The 18,588-nt window shown below is 37.5% G+C and overlaps 1 protein-coding gene across 5 annotated transcripts in view; it reads right to left on the bottom strand.

Moving 5' to 3' along the window:
• Window positions 1-439: 439 nt before the first annotated feature.
• LOC116545417 (zinc finger protein 91-like) overlaps window positions 440-18,588 on the bottom strand; it is a 31,696-nt gene continuing 13,547 nt past the window's right edge. For 3 of the 5 annotated variants that reach the window (XM_032271925.1, XM_032271924.1, XM_032271928.1), the window contains exons 2-4: window positions 12,437-12,563; window positions 11,863-11,958; window positions 440-3,644 (exon numbers count right to left, since the gene is read on the bottom strand). In XM_032271925.1, the coding sequence (XP_032127816.1) occupies window positions 1,306-3,644; window positions 11,863-11,958; window positions 12,437-12,563 (2,562 nt within the window). In that variant the 3' untranslated portion in view covers window positions 440-1,305. Of the gene's footprint in view, window positions 3,645-11,862; window positions 11,959-12,436; window positions 12,564-13,379; window positions 13,510-18,588 lie in introns of those variants that run through there. The other 2 variants (XM_032271927.1, XM_032271926.1) reach the window with 2 other exon arrangements.

The raw sequence follows: 18,588 nt of genomic DNA, 5'->3' as shown, positions 1-18,588 counted from the left end.
ATTATTCACTTTTTAAAAATCTTGTAATTTTCAAGGAAAGTATATTTTGAATGTACTTATAACTCTCTAAAAACTATTGTACTTCTTTTAAAATTATATACAAATATTTACACAAACTTTAGTTCGTATTATTTTCTATACTCAGCACTCTGATTTAGTGTAATGTCTAAAGTTCGAGTATCCTAGCCATTTCTACTGTGAATTATTCCCTGATATTAAGACTTAATTTTGGATTGAATATCTTTTATATTTACTGCCTCTGCAAAAATATATGTTAGTATGAACTCTTTGGTGTTTTATAGTTTGTAGTTTTTGAAAAAATGTTTTTCCAAATTATTTACACTTGCAGGGTTTTCTTCAATATAAACTAAAGCAAAATAAATACTCTTCTGCCCTTTAAAGACATATTTTCTGATATACCTTTTGATAGTAATTACACTTTTAATGCTTTTATTTAGTATGAATGCTGATTTTGAGTAAGATGTGAGCAGGTATTAATGGCTTTTTAACTTTGTCTATATTTGTATATTTGTTCTCAAGTATAAATGCTTTCCTGTGCAATAAGTTGTGAGCATTAGTTAGAAGCTTGGCCACATTGTTCACATTGGTAGTTTTCTCCAGAATGAATTATCTTATCTAAAATCAAGTGTGACAAACATTTAAAGGCTTTGCCACATTTTTTACATTTGTAGGGTTTCTCTTTAATATAAATGGTCTTACGTTTAGGAAGAGTTGAGGACCATTTAAATGCTTTGCCACATTTGTAGGGTTTCTGTCCGGTGTGCATCCCTTTATATCTAGTTAGGTTGGAGGACCATAGAAATGCTTTGCCACCTTCTTCACATTTGTAAGATTTCTCTTTAGTATGAATTACCTTATGTTTAGTAAGGGTTGGGGACCAGATAAATGTTTTGCCACATTCTTCACATTTGTAGAGTTTCTCTACACCATGAATTATTTTAAGTATAGTGAGGGTTGAGAGTTGCTTAAAATCTTTGCCACATCCTATACATTGGTAGGGTTTCTCTCTAGTATAAATTACCTTATGTGTAGTAAGGGTTGAGGAAAGCTTTACCACATTCTTCACATTTGTAGGGTTTCTCTCCAGTGTGCATTCTCTTATGTTTTCTTAGGGTTGACGACCAAAGAGATGTTTTGCCACATTCTTCACAACCGTAGTGTTTCTCTCTAGTATGAATTATCTTATATTCAGTAAGGGTTGAGGACCATATAAATGCTTTGCCACATTCTTCACACTTGTAAAGTTTCTCTTCAGTATCAATTATATGTAGTAAGATTTGAGGATCAATTAAAAGCTTTGCCACATTTTTTACATTTGTAGAGTTTCTCTATATCACGAATTATTTTGCGTGTACTAAGGGTCGAGTGTTGCTTAAAAGTTTTGCCACATTCTTCACATTTGCCAAGTTCCTCTCCAGTGTGCATCCTCTTATGTTTAGTTAGGGTTGAGAATTGGCTAAACGCTTTGTCACATTCTTTACATTTGTAGGGTTTGTCCCCAGTATGAATTATCTTATGTGTAGTAAGATGTGAGGATTGGCTAAAAGCTTTGCCACATTCTCCACATTTGTAGGGTTTCTCTCCAGTGTGCATCCTCTTATGTATAGTTAGGGTTGAGGACTGACTAAATGCTTTGCCACATTCTTCACATTTGTACGGTTTCTCTCTAGTGTGAATTCTCTTATGTTCAGTAAGGGTTGAGGACCATATAAATGCTTTGCCACATTCTTCACACGTGTAAGGTCTCTCTCCAGTATGAATTATCTTATGTTTAGTAAGATTTGAGGATCGATTAAAAGCTTTGCCACATTCTTCACATTTGTAGAGCTTCTCTCCAGTATGCATCCTCTTATGCTTAGTTAGAGTCGAGAATTGGTTAAATGCTTTGCCACATTCTTCACATTCGTAGGGTTTCTCTCCAGAATGGATTATCTTATGTGTACTAAGGTGTGAGGATTGGCTAAAAGCTTTGCCACATTCTTCACATCTGTAGGGTTTCTCTCCAGTGTGCATCCTCTTATGTTTAATTAGAGTTGTGGACCACCTAAATGCTTTGCCACATTCTTCACATTTGTAGGGTTTCTCTCTAGTATGAATTCTCTTATGTGCAGCAAGAGTTGAGAACCATAAAAATGCTTTGCCACATTCTTCACATTTGTAAGATTTCCCTCTAGTATGAATTATCTTATGGTTAGTAAGGGATGAGGACCAGATAAATGCTTTGCCACATTCTTCACACTTGTAAGGTTTCTCTCCAGTATGAATTATCTTATGTGTAGTGAGACTTGAGCATCGATGAAAAGCTTTGCCACATTCTTCACATTTGTAGGGTTTTTCTCTAGTATGAATTATCTTCTGTGTAGTAACAGTTGAGGATTGGCTAGAAGCTTTGTCACATTCTTCATGTTTGTAGGGTTTATCTCTAGTATGAATTCTCTTATGTGTAGTAAGATTTGATGATCGATTAAAAGCTTTGCCACATTCTTCACACTTGTAAGGTTTCTTTCCAGTATGAATTATCTTATGTGTGGTAAGGTTAAAGGATTGATTAAAAGCTTTGCCACATTCTTCACATTTGTAGGGTTTGTCTCCAGTATGAATTATCTTATGTGTAGTAAGGGTTGAGGATTGGCTAAAAGTTTTGCCACATTCTTCACATTTATAGGGTTTCTCCCCACTGTGCATCCTCTTATGTCTAGTTAGGGTTGAGGATTGGCTACATGCTTTGCCAAATTCTTTATATTTGTAGGGTTTCTCTCTAGTGTGATTTCTCTTATGTTCAGTAAGGGTTGAGGACCATATAAATGCTTTGCTACATTCTTCACACTTGTAAGGTTTCTCTCCAGTATGAATTATCTTATGTGTAGTAAGGTTAAAGGATTGATTAAAAGCTTTGCCATATTCTTTACATCTGTAGGGTTTCTCTCCAGTGTGCATCCTCTTATGTCTAGTTAGGGTTGAGGACCATAAAAATGCTTTGCCACAATCTTCACATTTGTATGGTTTCTGTCTACTATGACTTCTCTTATGTTCAGTAAGGGTTGAGGTCCATATAAATCCTTTGCCAAATTCTTCACATTTGTATAGTTTCCCTCCAGTATGATTTTTTTTATGTGTAGTAAGGGTTGAAAGTTGCTTCACAGCTTTGCCATCTTCACATTTGTAGGGTTTCTTTTTAGTATGAATTTTCTTATGATAAGTAAGGGTTGAGAACCAATTAAAGGCTTTTCTACATTCTTTACATTTGTAAAACTTTTCTGTATTATAAATGCTTTTATGCTGAGTTTTATGTGAAAGCATGCAAAATGATTTGACACATATTTTACATTTCAACGCTTTCTTTCCAGTATGTCTTACCTTAGGTCTGTTTGAATTTAAAAATCTATAAAAGACTTTCAAATATTTACCACAGTGAGATACTTTTCTTTGGGTAGTTGTGAAACACTGGTTAAGTCCATTATAACTTCCTTTGTGCATATTATAGTCATCCATACTTTTATAGCTTTTGCTTAACTGTAAATTATCACGTCCAGATTTTTCGTATCTTCTCAGTATTACTTTTTGAAAAGAATCTTCCATGCCCTGCTGTAGCCAAAGATCTTGGGCAAAATGAGGACATATACCTGAAAAAAAATTTAAAAAAATAATTACTCCACTTACTAGACTCACATTAGTATAGTTCTAAAATCTTACCTACAAAATTATATAAACTACATAAACAAGATGGCATTGCAAAATACCATAGGCCCTAATTCTTTCATATACATGTAAATGTAACAAAAACCTACAGACCAAAACACATCTGTGGAAAATTTATAAATGAGTTAAGTGTGTACAGTGTCCCAGATAAACATAATGCAAAAACCCACATAGAAGGAAAAGGAAAATCTGTTAAATTTACCCAACACAGCTTTTCCTCCTTCCCACTATAATATAAGGCCTTTACAAGTAAATTCCCAACTCTTGGGTTCTGTTTTAAAAGAAAAGTAAAATACTAGCAAATTCACTGTCATTTCTGGGTTTTAGGGGCTTTTCCTGACACTGGTCTCTGCCTCTGATGACGTAAAGTGCTGAAAGAAATGGTGGCATATGTTGGAATGAGAGTTTGAGTCTACTGAGACCAAGGAAAAATGTTACAGCAGCAGAGAGACTGCAGTAAAGGGAGACCACAGAAAGAGAGCAGGTGCAGCAAGTGATTACTGACCCCTACAAAGTAATATGAGTAAAATCTCTTAACTAAAAAATAAACACAAAATTTTAGACAACACATATCCATAAAACATCTTTGAGAAACTCCCATGATCACCAGCCAAGACAAGTGTTTTCAGACTATGCCAGCACAAAGCTGCCAATAGGTAAAAATTTTTTTTTTAATTTTATTGCATTTTAGGTTTTGGGGTACATGTGACGAACATGCAAGATTGCTGCATAGGCACACACGTGGCAGTGTGATCTGCTGCCTTCCTCCCCATCACCCACATCTAGCACTTCTCCCCATTCTCTCTCCCCCAACTCCCCTCCCCACACTGTCCCTCCCCTATTTCCCCCCAACAGACTCCAGTGTGTAGTGCTCCCCTCCCTGTGTCCATGTGTTCTCATTGTTCAACACCCGCCTATGAGTGAAAACATGCGGTGCCTGATTTTCTGCTCCTGTGTCAGTTTGTGCTGAGAATGATGGTTTCCAGGTTCATCCATGTCCCTACAAAGGACATGAACTCATCATTTTTATGGCTGCATAATATTCCATGGTGTATATGTGGCCACATTTTCCCTCTCCAGTCTATCATCGATGGGCATTTGGGTTGTTTCCAGGTCTTTGCTATTGTAAACAGTGCTGCAATGAACATTCGTGTGCACATGTCCTTATAGTAGAAAACAGGTAAAATTAATGTCCTTATAGTAGAAAATAGGTAAAATTAACGCAAATTTCTTTCACCAAATTATTCAATAGATATCATCTGATATCTGGAATATCAGCCAGCCATGGTGGCTCATGCCTGTAATCCCAGCTACTCGAGAGGCTGAGGCAGAAGAATCGTTTGAACCCAGGATGCAGAGGTTGTGGTGAGCTGAGACCCAGCCTAGGCAACAAGAGTGAGACTCTGTCTCAAAAAAAAAAAATCTGGAATACCACTCAGTATTCATCAACCAGGATCTAGTCTACCAACTATAAAGATATCTCTTGATGGCATTATACAAATAAAATAAGGCAGTCACAAAGACAGAGATTGTTTAAGATATATAAAGCAGTTACATTCTTAAAAACAAAGAACAGAGTGGTGATTGCAAAGTGCCATAAAACAGAAAAAATTCAGACCAGGCATGGTAGCTGATACCTGCAATCCCAGCACTGTCGGAGGCCAAGGCAGGTGGATCACTTAAAGTCAGGAGTTTAAAACCAGCCTGGCCAACATGGTGATATGCCATCTCTACTAAAAATGCAAAAAGTAGCCAGGCATGATGGTGGGTACCTGTAATCCCAGCTACTCAGGAGGCCGAAGCACAAGAATTACTTGAACCTGGAAGGTAGGGGTTGCAGAGAGCTGAGATCATGCCACTGCACTCCAGCCTAAGTGACAGAGCAAGGCTCCATCTTGAAAAAGGAAAAAAAAAAATCATAGTTGTTTAATATGTATTAAGATTTAGCTTTGCAAGATAAAACCATTTTAGCAATATGTTGCATGACAAAGTGAAAATAATTAATATGACTAAACTGAATATTTAAAACTATTTTGTGGTAATTTTTTTGACAAGTAAAAATAAGCAATAATACCTAAAAGACATAAGAGTTATAATAGTTTTAATTATATTCAAATCCAAAAGTGTTTCTACCACACAAAAATCATATAGATTCACAAATAAATAGGATGTTGGAATTATAAGAATTTTATGACTACTCAGGCCGGGCATGGTGGCTCACGCCTGTAATCCCAGCACTTTGGGAGGCCGAGGCGGGTGGATCACGAGGTCAAGAGATCGAGACCATCCTGGTCAACATGGTGAAACCCCGTCTCTACTAAAAATACAAAAACATTAGCTGGGCATGGTGGCGCTTGCCTGTAATCTCAGCTACTCAGGAGGTTGAGGCAGGAGAATTGCCTGAACCCAGGAGGCGGAGGTTGCGGTGAGCCGAGATCGCGCCATTGCACTCCAGCCTGGGTAACAAGAGTGAAACTCCGACTCAAAAAAAAAGAATTTTATGACTACTCATCTACACAAAATTAGAAAACCATTCACAACAAACCTACAGAACAAATTACAAGTTACAAAAACAAATACAAGTATAACATTTTCACAGGCAAACAGAGATAATTCTACTAGAAAAATACATATGGCTAATTCATATTTGATTTTGCTCCACATTGCCTTAAATTGTACAAAGCTAAATATTGGCATGTACAATTATAATATACTAAAAAATCAAAACACAGTTAACAGATGTGTGGTGGCATACCCTAAAATATAAAACACAAAAATATAAAATTGCAAAACAAAATAAAACATAGAATGTAAAACTTATTAGATATCATCAACTAGATCAATATAATTCATTAAGAAAATCTTAGAAGAAGAATATGAGAAAAAAATAATACAGCAGTTACTTGAAGATAAAAAAAGGTGAGAACTTTCCAAACGTTGATGTAATTTAAAATATTCCTAACCAATAATACTTGGTTGAAATTTATTTCACTTCAAAAAGAAGATAAAAATTTAAAATTTCCAAAATAAAAGGTGAGGGTGTTCATCACCCACTAGTACAGTTCTAAAAAAAAAACGCTACATAGTGGCCAGGCACCATGGCTCATGCCTATAATCCTAGAGTTTTAGGAGGCCAAGGCTGTCAGAACACTAGAGACCAGGAGTTTAAGATCAGATTGAGACTATGCATATAAAAAAAAAGAAATGCTAAAATGAGTCAATTTTGTTTAAAAATAAAATAATACTGGACAGTGCCATACCATGCCTGGCTATTTCTTAGAAAAAAATGTTTGTAGAGAGGGTGTCTCCATATTTTGCCCAAGCTGGTCTCAAACTTCTGGGCTCAAGCAATCCTGCTATTCTGGCCTCTCAAAATCCTGACTTTACAGATGTGACCCACCACCATGTCTGCCCCTGACGTGTACGTTTACATAGGTGTAAGAAGGTAAATTATATGTGTTTTCACAACAATTATTTTTTGAAAAACTGGAAGAAATACAAAATTATAAATCTTTTTAAAAATTACCTTCAAAACACAAGGGTGCTTTTTTCACACCAAAAAAACACATATTCATCATTAAATACATGGTGAAAATAATACAATTTCCAAGGCTACTCACTTAGACAAGATAAAACCTACATTGAAAATAAGCTAAGAGGCCAGGCACAGTCGCTCACACCTATAATCCCCGCACTCTGGGGAATCGAGATGGGCAGATCACCTGAGGTCCAGAGTTCGAGACAAGCCTCACAAACATGGCAAAATGTCTACTAAAAGAAAACTACAGGGCCAGGCACGGTGGCTCACGCCTGTAATCCCAGCACTTTGGGAGGCCAAGGTGGGTGGATCACAAGGTCAGGAGATCAAGACCATCCTGGCCAACATGGTGAAACTCCGTCTCTACTAAAAATACAAAAAAAAAAAATTAGCTGGACGTGGTGGCACATGCCTGTAGTCTCAGCTACTCTGCAGGCTGAGGCAGAGAATTGCTTCAACCCGGGAGGCGGAGATTGCAGTAAGCTGAGATCGAGCCACTGCACTAAAGCCTGGGTAACTGTGCAAGACTCCATCTCCAAAAAAAAAAAAAAACCTGCAAAATTAGCCAAGCATGGTGGCACGTGCCTGTAATCCCAGCTATTTGGGAGGCTGAGGCTGGAGAATCACTTGAACCAGAGAGGCAGAGGTTACAGTGAGTCAAGATCATACACTGCACTCTAGCTTCGTCAACAAGAGCAAAACGACGTCTCAAAAAGAAAAAGACAGAGGAAGAGGAGGAGGAGGAAGTGGAGGAGAAAATGAGCTAAGAAAGAATATATACAAGATAAGCTGTCATCAAAATTAGGGTCATATTTGTAAACATAAACACACACATATAATCTAATTGTGATAAACCACATGGCTCATTTATCTTTTAATTAAACCCCAGGCTGACTTAAAGTATACAAGCAGAATTGCAATTGTCTAAAATTATAATTCATAAGTAAAACCAAAAACACAATAAACTGATGTGAAGAACTAAAAAAAAAACACTAATATAGAACTGCAAGATCATAATGAAAGAAATCTTTACTCATAAAATCTAGTTGGCAACATTAATGTACATTAACAAATCATTTGTGTGGATAACTGCAATGTCGGACTGTAACTGTGCATTCATGAAAGGCAGGCATTTTAAATTACTGGTATCTATTGCATGGCAATAAAATTTCAGGGAACATGTAGTACAATCATAAATAGGAGCTGCTAATGAGAAACTTTTAATAGATATTAATTTAGAAGAAACGTGTCAATTTTTTTTTTTTTTGAGACGGAGTTTCGCTCTTGTTACTCAGGGTGGAGTGCAATGGCGTGATCCCGGCTCACAGCAACCTCCGCCTCCTGGGTTCAAGCAATTATCCTGCCTCAGCCTCCCGAGTACCTGGGACTACAGGTGTGTGCCACCATGCCCAGCTAATTTTTTTGTATTTTTAGTGGAGACGGGGTTTCACCATGTTGACCAGGATGGTCTCGATCTCTTGACCTCATGATCCACCCACCTCGGCCTCCCAAAGTGCTGGGACTATAGGCGTGAGCCACCGCACCCAGCCGAAACTTGTCAATTTTTATGTTTTGAATATACACTATTTTTACACAAAATAAAACTACTGTAATCCAAGTTTAGAATTAAAGAATGGCCTACATTGCTAAATTATGCATATATTTAACAGAATATGGTTAGAGACTCACATATAAAACAAATATTTGAGGAGTAAACTATGTTATTATTTAGATCTAGGCTGACAAAAGTGGTTGAAAATTCTGTAATTCCTTTTTGCCTGCCTGCATACAAATTATCTCATTTAATTCAGGCAGAATATGTAAATTCTAGTATAATGCCCTAAATGTCTGAATCTAAAATTACAGACAAATTTGAAGTAGAAAATAAAAAGTAAAATTTATATGGAGAGTGACATTAATAAGATTAAAAAAAACAAAGGTGCCCTATTTGCTTATCCCCTGACAGCAAGAAAATTCGTAGGCCATTCCTGACAAAAACGCCTTTATGAGAGAAGCAGGCATCATGGTTCACACCTGCAATGACAGCTACATGGTACATTAAAGTTGGAGAATTGCTTCTGGTCAAAATATTAAAACCTGCCTGGGTTATGTAGCAAGACCCCATCACAAAAATAAGTGCCTTTAAGCAAGCTCTGAGATCCGGGAACGGAGTTGTGAAACTCTGCTAAAGCCCAAGATTGAAGGTAATCCTCTTTAGACTAAGGTAGGCCCTCATTCAGGTGGCAAAACTACAGGACTACTGTTTTTGGCTACAGACAAGAAAATGTTCCACCTAACTTGGTTCCACTGAGAATTCTGAACTTACTCCTTCATCATCCCAAACTCTTCCCAGCCACAGTCTAGGGTAAGTTCTGTCCTTCCAGAGGCCTGGAGGAAGACGCCCATTTATACCCATGCAGCAGGCCTGCAGACCTTGGCCTTTACTGTGGTCTCTGAAGCAGTTCCATAACTCAGTTCCAGCTCCCTGAGCCACAGTTCATGGCCACTTCTGCCTATGTAGAAACCCAAAGTGACCTGGGAAAATCCTCATTTGTACTCAGTGAAACCCATGCTCATCCACATCCTGATACGATGCCCATTATATGCAGACCTGACTGCAGAAAACTGTCTTTGACTCTGCCCTGCATAGCAAAGTCCTGAAGATATTCACTCTGTCAAAAAATTAAAAACATTACAACTATCCAAGCCCCTTCTAACAAGACAACTAAAGATGGACCCTTGTGCAAACCTAGCAGCCTTAAGATCAAGCTACAAAACCTCTTCACTGCAAACCCAGAGAGCATTCTATCACTCTGGCGGCCCAACAAAAATAGATTTTTACTTTCTGAAAAGAGATTATAAAAACTTGAAGTGTTTGCTCCTTCAAATGTATAGACACCAATGCAAAACTACTGCTTCTTATTTTCAATGCTTCTATTTTAACATAGCATTGAAATTATGTGAAAGAAAATGTAAAGTCATTGAAATTAAAGATCAATAAGTAGCCGGGCGTGGTGGCTCAAGCCTGTAATCCCAGCACTGTGGGAGGCCGAGGCGGGTGGATCACGAGGTCAAGAGATCGAGACCATCCTGGTCAACAAGGTGAAACCTCGCCTCTACTAAAAATACAAAAAAAATTAGCTGGGCATGGTGGCACGTGCCTGTAGTCCCAGCTACTCAGGAGGCTGAGGCAGGAGAATTGCCTGAACCCAGGAGGTGGAGGTTGCGGTGAGCCGAGATCGCGCCATTGCACTCCAACCTGGGTAACAAGAGCGAAACTCCGTCTCAAAAAAAAAAAAAAAAAAAAAAAGATCAATAAGTAAAACGTTGTTTGTAGATCATGTAATCATATATATATATACATATATATAAATATATACATAAACAGTAGATTCAAACCTGTTTAAACTAATGAATACACTCAGTTAATTAGCAAAATATAAAATTAACATACAAGTTGTGTTTCCATACACTTACATTATCTCATGAAATAGAAAGAGGAAACAATCTTATTTACAGTAGCAACAAAATAATCAATTTTAGAGAACAAATTTAACCAAGGAGCTCATAAATCTGTTAAGTGAAAGATATATCAATAAAAAAAATTAGAGGGAACAAAAATAAATTTTGAAATATTTTATTTCTATTGAAAGAATAAGTATTATAAAACTGCCATATTATCAAAGTAGTCTATAGATTCATTAAACTACCTATCAAAATTTCACTGATTTTTTTTGAGACAGAGTTTCACTCTTGTTACCCAGGCTGGAGTGCAATGGCACGATGTCAGCTCACTGCAACCTCTGCCTCCTGGGTTCAAGCAATTCTCCTGCCTCAGCCTCCTGAGTAGCTGGGACTACAGGCGCACGCCACCATACCCAGCTAATTTTTGTATTTTTAATAGAGACGGGGTTTCACCATGTTGACCAGGATGGTCTCAATCTCTTGACCTCATGATCCACCCATCTCGACTTCCCAAAGTGCTGAGATTTATAGGCGTGAGCCACCGCACCCAGCCTCAGTGATTTTTTTTCACAGTAATGAAAAATACAATCTTAAAATGTACTTGAAACTACAGTAAATTTTGAATAGCCAAAGCAATCTTGAGGAAAAAGAACAAAGCAGAAGGACATCACACTTTATAATTTCAAACTATATTTCAAGACTACAATAATGAAAACAGGATAAAATGTGCAGAAAAATCAACAACAAAAAACCAATAGAACAGAAACCACTACTCTCACGCGTTTTAGACATGATGCAAAAACAGAACTTAAAAGACAGTCTAACATAGAATATCTCAAAATTATACAGCCATCAGTCCACAAAAACAAGAAAAAGGAAGTCAGATTGTGCACTCTTTTGTATGCCATAAACAGTGCTTTGGCTGTCACTGTAAACTTGAAGGAAGGTCACTGAAGGGAAAGTAGAATTCTAAGAATAAGCAGAAGATGCCCTATGTAGAGTATAACTTTAAAAGAATTTCAGGCTTCCCACAAACTATTTACTCTGGAACACAGCTTCCCAAATCACTTTAAAGATTGGGTTTCTTCTTGACTTTGGACCTCTCACCCATGTCATCTGTTGTGTTCACTCTCACCTACCTGGGGGTTCATCCACCATCTCATGTCGCTTCATATTCCAGGGCCCTTTTTCTTTCTCCAGACAGGTGATCAGGTCTGGCTTAGAGACAGCAATACCTGTTTTATTACAAATAACTAACATGAATCTTGCTTATGTTCTCCAATTACCAACTTAGTAATGTGCTCAGTAAACAGGATACTACAGAATATTCTAATAAATTTATCCCAAGGTACTTAGAATGTTTAAATATTTAGAACATATTTTAATTTTGTAGGATCTTAATTTTACTGCCTGGTACTACTGAATGAAAAACTGGTGATGGCAATTTGATTTTACGGTATGAATTACAATATTTTATGCCACTAAACTTCTGAAATTACCACTAATCTAAAGTGAAGGACACAGATCAGCTCAGAAATGTGAAAGTTCAGGTCAAGATAAAACATTTTGAAGAAATTATTTTCTAAACAAACAAATCCCTAGGATTTGCTTGAAAACAGAAACCTGAAAGCGTAAATTAGCAGAAAACATTGTACCAAAAAAAAATGAAACCTTTAGTTTATATTAGAAATTTTGTATTAAAGTTATCCTCACCCAGGAAGGCCAGGTTTCTGTAGTTCTCTAACATCACATTCCTATATAAATTCTGCTGTGCAGTGTCCAGGCATTGCCACTCCTCCAGAGAGAATTCTATGGCCACATCCCTAAATGTCAACAGTCCCTGGAAAACAAACATAAACACATATATTTACAAAGTGGCTCTTCGCAGAATTTTTTATTTTATTCAAGGTAAAATGAGAAAATGAATAGAATTGGTTCTGACTTATAAGAGTGGCTGAAATTATCCAATGAAATAACACAGAAACGTTTTGTAACATATTCTTTAACTCTGAGAAAAGAGAGTGGCAAAATATCCACAACATCAGTGCAGATATGATACTTGTCTAAATGATAAAGTGTAAAATTGAAGGCATAAACACTAACATGTACATTTTTAGTGCTACGTTTACATAATACAGAATGAGTTGTGTATATTTTTTCAGATAAAAAAGACATACTTGTTTATATTTTTCAGACAAAATAGACATGTTGAGTTAGAAGGTACCACTCAAATTTTTTTTTTTTTTTTTTTTTTTTTTTTGAGACGGAGTTTCACTCATGTTACCCAGGCTGGAGTGCAATGGCGCGATCTCGGCTCACCGCAACCTCCGCCTCCTGGGTTCAGGCAATTCTCCTGCCTCAGCCTCCAGCTACTCAGGAGGCTCAGGCACACACCACCATGCCCAGCTAATTTTTTGTAGTTTTAGTAGAGACGGGGTTTCACCATGTTGACCAGGATGGTCTCGATCTCTTGACCTCGTGATCCACCCGCCTCGGCCTCCCAAAGTGCTGGGATTACAGGCTTGAGCCACCGCGCCCGGCCTGTACCACTCAAATTTTAATGTGTACAATAAACTGGACATCTTGTAAATGCAGAGTATTTTTTCAGGTGATATGAAATAAAGTCCGAGTTACTGATTTCTTCTAACAAGCTCACCAGTAATGCCAATGTTTTGGCTCCAAAAGACTATTTTGTCAAACATCCAGTAAATGGAAGAGCCTGTGTTTTTCTCAGTTTTTCTGGCTTGTAAAGAAAGATGAGAGCTCTCATTTACCAAAGAAAAATAAACACAAAGAAAACCTTAAAAAAAAAGAGGGGGGGGCAGCTGCCAGATTAAATGTGATGGTTTATGCATATCATCTGCATAAAGATACTTAATAATGAGGAGAAAAATAACCATATAGTGAAAAAATATGCAAGAGAGCTTATTAAGCAAGTGAGTTATTAACATCAACTGCACTAGGACAAGTTTTGATAGTGTACTAATGCTCCTAGAAGGACACAGCATCACTACTGATACATTGCTCCCACTAAAGTAAATTAGTCTAAATTTAATCATAGGAAAACATCAGTTTTGTGGAAAGTTCAAGACACAGATATCCGTGTGCTACACTTCTTTTTCTTTTTCCTTTTCTTTTTTATTTATTTTTTTTTAAACAGGATTTTACTCTTGTAGCCTAGACTGAAGTACAATAGGGTGATCCCGGCTCACTGGGTTCACCAATCACTTGAACCAACTCCTGGGTTCAAGTGATTCTCTTGCTAGTCCTCTTGAGTAGCTGGGATTATAGGTGCCCACCACCATGCCCAAATAATTTTTGTATTTTTAGTAGAGATAGGATTTCGCCATGTTTGCCAGGCTGGTCTCGAACTCAGGACCTCAGGTGATCCCCCCACCTTGGCCTCCCAAAGTGCTGGGATTACAGGCATGAGCCACCATGCCCAGCCGTTCTACACTTTTTAACAGTGATTTTATGTAGTCTTTTTTTAGCATCCTAATAAGCAGGTATTTCCTGATAATTTTTTCAGAACTTTCTGTGTAATAAATGCCATCCTCTTTAAATGAGCATTTTCTTAATCGTGTAATACATAGAGATAATAAAGAAAACAGATTGAACCTCAACATTACATCTTCTCCATCTTTACTAAGAAACCCAGGTTTTCCCCATAGAAATAGAGTATCCACACCTTTTTCCCTGTTCAACAGCCACAAAGAGAAAATTTTTAATACTGCAGATCACAAATTCATGGTGAGAATTCTGCATGGCATATAAGAAGCCATGATGTAGAGAAGGCTCTGGTATATAGAAAAGTATTTTTTGGAGATTCTTCACTATCATAAGCATTTTTAAAAGTAGTTAAGACAAACTCATTAGGGAGAAAAAAACACAGGTATAGAAGTAAAGATTCGCCAGTACTAAATGCATGGCATTCCACAAGGCAGACTGGACACAGCTCTTGATCTGAGATATGTTTAGATGAAGAAATGCCATTTCTTTTCTTTCTCCTCCTCCAGAATTCTTTCTCAGATGAGATTTTCAGGGCTAATTACACCTGCATCTGAAAATATGCCTTTAAAAATTTGAGCACCATGTGTTTACCTGCTACCACCACACCCAAAGGCAGAAAGGCCTAAGACAGAAAAACTCTACCTATTTGTGTCCTTTATAACAGAAAAGATGCAGGGACAATGAGCTGCTCCACAGAGATAAAAATATAAGCTTCTCTTTTTTTGTCTCAGGTACCCTCCCCTGCTACAGACATCGGCAATTTCTGCTACAGTAATAGAAATATTGGCCACACTGTCCTGTCCTCACCAAACCCAAACAGAACAGGCTCCTGGACCACCCTTTAGTGCAAAGGCAGAACTGAACCCTCATGGATGTATCTTGAACTCCTCATCTTTGATTCTGGCACCTTAGTCACCTGAGGCACTTAATTAAAACAAATAGATGCTTTCACCAAAAACATTAAACAGAAACTGTGAAAAGGGCACAAGGGAGTTCCGCAAACGGACCATGTGATTCTAATTAGAAGCCTGGGCTTGCAACCACTTACCTAAGCACTGACACTCAAGCTTGAATGAGCTTATATATAAATCACTTGGTAAACTTAGCCCCACTCTATGTAATGTGATTCTGTAGGTTTGGAAAGGGTCCATGAACAGGTGTTCTAAACACTTCCCTGTCAGTGCTGATGTCACTTTTTCTGGGCTCGTTATTAGCATTAGTTAGAATAATGAGACACAGAACAAAGTCCCTTACACTCGGCACTTTTGTCACAACACAAATACTTCTGATACAAATGAATACAACCACTCTCTATCGTAAAGTATTATATTATTTGCTGGCTCTTTAAAGTTTAAAGAGAAAACAGAAAATAGCAATTGCTGAGTTAACTCGCCATTTGGAAAACAACATGTGCACATGTACTAATGCAATGTTTATTAAGCAGGTACTATGTGCGCAACAGGATGCTACAGAGCACTCTGATAACCCATTGTTTGATTTAATTCTAATAACACCCTATGAGTTGATACTAAGTGCTAAATAATTCCAAGAATTTAGAATAAAAACCCAGTATTTTTACTTTTTCTTCTGTTTGTCACTTCATTTTTTTAAATGCATAGAATAAACTCTAAATATAAACAGATGAGGATACAGATAGAGTTTAATGTAACTTAGATAAATTTATATTGTATTATATTTACTGCTTTGTGACTTGTGAATCAACTACTATATCTGCAGGAATGAAAAACAAGTTGCTAAACGGAACATCTCTGCAAATACTGGTTGTAATAAAAAATTAAGACACTATTCTACATATTTTACATTTTCCATTTATCTGTTTTTGGGTTTTAGAAAATTGTGAGCACCAACTCTAAAAAGGCAACAGGATTCATCACCCAAAACTCTGATATCTGCTAGTTAGTTCTGTGAGGCCAAACTCCAGCATAGAGCCAGACCTAAGTAAGGCCTTCAAAACGGATGAATCTGAACAGGACTGGGGCAGGATGATGTAAAATTCTATTCTTTATGCACTGGGGAGTACTTTTAGTTCTGTTTCTTTTTTTTATATATAATAGACAGGGGGGTTTCATGTTGGTCAGGCTGGTCTTGAACTCCTGACCTCAGGTGATCCACCTGCCTCCACCTCCCAAAGGGCTGAGATTACAGGCTTGAGCCACTATGCCCGGTCTTCTATTTCTTTTTTTAAGCTTACCAAAAAAAAAAAAAAATTCAATTTCAGAGCTTGTGTAATTTTAATCTTTTTTAGCCCCACTGCCCTCTCAATTTTACAACACATACTAATAAACAATTTTTTAAATTGTTTTAGGTTTTATAGAATAATTTTTAAATTATTCTATAAATAATTCTATTAAAAGGTTTTATAGAATAATTTTTGTAGAAGTATTTTTAGCAAGGCATAAAAAATACAAATAGGCCAGGTGAGGTGGCTAACGCTTGTAATCCCAGCACTTTGGGAGACCAAGGTGGGCAAATCACGAGGTCAGGAGTTTGAAACCAGCCTGGCCAACATAGTGAAATCCCATATTTAGTAAAAATGCAAAAATTAGCCATGTATGTGGCATGCATCTGTATTCCTAGCTACTCAGTAGCCCCAGGTAGGAGAATCCCTTAAACCCGGGAGCTGGAGGCTGCAGTGAGCCAAGACCATGTCATTGCACTCCAAGCCTGGGCGACAGAGTGAGACTTCGTCTCAAAAAACAACAACAACAACGAAAAAAACTCTTCTGTTTATTAATATACATTCAGGTGTAGGTTATCAGAAATCACAACAATATAAAGGCCCAAATAAAACCCATACTTTTGCACACATTTATTGTACCCACCATATGATACATAACTAAACCAGTTATCAAGTTGCTATTCTAGAGTAAAAGTTCTTGCATGGTAGGGACGATGACTGTGTCATCTATTTTTCTAATGACTGTATGAAATGGAAGCAATTAGTTTATCTATTTGAGGCTCCAGACCTCCTCCTTGTTTTTCACCCAAGTACGAGAGAACTGAAGAAACTCTCATCTGGGTACCAAGCAAAGACATCTCTTGTATGAGGGAAGGAGCAAACAAAGGATGACTCATTTGTTTTACACTAAGACAGAAGCAAAATTAACCACTCTTGTCAGCCTGACAAAATTCTGCTCTGGAGATTCTCAAAAGACTTAAAGACGCATAGGTGATTGGGAGAGCATTTCCAATGACCCTGGGCTGGATGGTGGTCCAATACTAAGGCAGCAAGAGAGACTCAGGTTGATTCTAAGTAGAAAATCGGACTACCCAGCCGGGCATGGTAGCTCACGCCTATAATCCCAGCACTTTGGGAGGCCAAGGCGGTGGATCACGAGGTCAAGAGATCAAGACCATCCTGGTCAACATGGTGAAACCCCATCTCTACTAAAAATACAAAAATTAGCTGGGCATGGTGGTGCGCGCCTGTAGTCCCAGCTACTCGGGAGGCTGAGGCAGGAGAATTGCCTGAACCCAGGAGGTTGAGTTTGCGGTGAGCCGAGATCGCACCATTGCACTCCAGCCTGGGTAACAAGAGCGAAACTCCACCTCAAAAAAAAAAACAAAAAAAGAAAATGGAACTACCTTGGTGGAGCTCCAGACCCTGGATCACCTTCCTGATTAGCTAGCTTTTGGTTATGCAGGAGAAAAATACTCTACTCTAATATCACATTTTACAGGTAGGTATAGTTGTGCTCAGGAGTCTGAGTATTTTGTGGTCTTGATCTCTCCCTTCTAAGATGGTTGTTTACACTTAGAGTTCTACCATCAGATTTTATTTACACCTGGAGCCTCTCACAGAACTGTAGCAGGTGAATAAACAAGATGTGAAAAGGTCAAAGAGCCACACTGTCTAAGAAGGGATATCAAATGCCTATGTTGACATCTCACAATACAGAAAATGCCTCCTGTTGGTTTTCTGGACATTCTCAATCTAAAGTCTAGCTCTGTGTTGTAAATTCCATCTAGACAAAATCAACATTACTCTGCAGTAATTTTGTAATTTTGTTGTAATTTTGGCTGTTACAACCAGTAGAGTACAATCAAACAAGAAATCTACTCATAGAGCCTGCCCTAGAAAATTCTCAATAACATTTTACCTAAAGAAACAGCTGATACAACATGAATATAAGTGGACAGTTTATTTGGGCCGAGCTTAAGTACTGTAACTTGAGAAGACATATTCAAGATGCCTGGAATCTACACGTTGATTAGCAGCAGTTAGAAGTGGATTTGAAAAGGGAAAAACAAAAAGAGAGAGAGAGAGAGACAGAGACAGAGAGTGGGCAGATAAACCTGTTTGTGAGAAATTCTTTTTTTTTTTTTTTTTTTTT

The sequence above is a fragment of the Sapajus apella genome, unplaced genomic scaffold, assembly GCF_009761245.1.
Source record: "Sapajus apella isolate SASKATOON/1434 unplaced genomic scaffold, GSC_monkey_1.0 scaffold266, whole genome shotgun sequence".
Lineage (NCBI taxonomy): Eukaryota > Metazoa > Chordata > Mammalia > Primates > Cebidae > Sapajus > Sapajus apella.
This window is presented reverse-complemented; position numbering and strand designations above follow the sequence as displayed.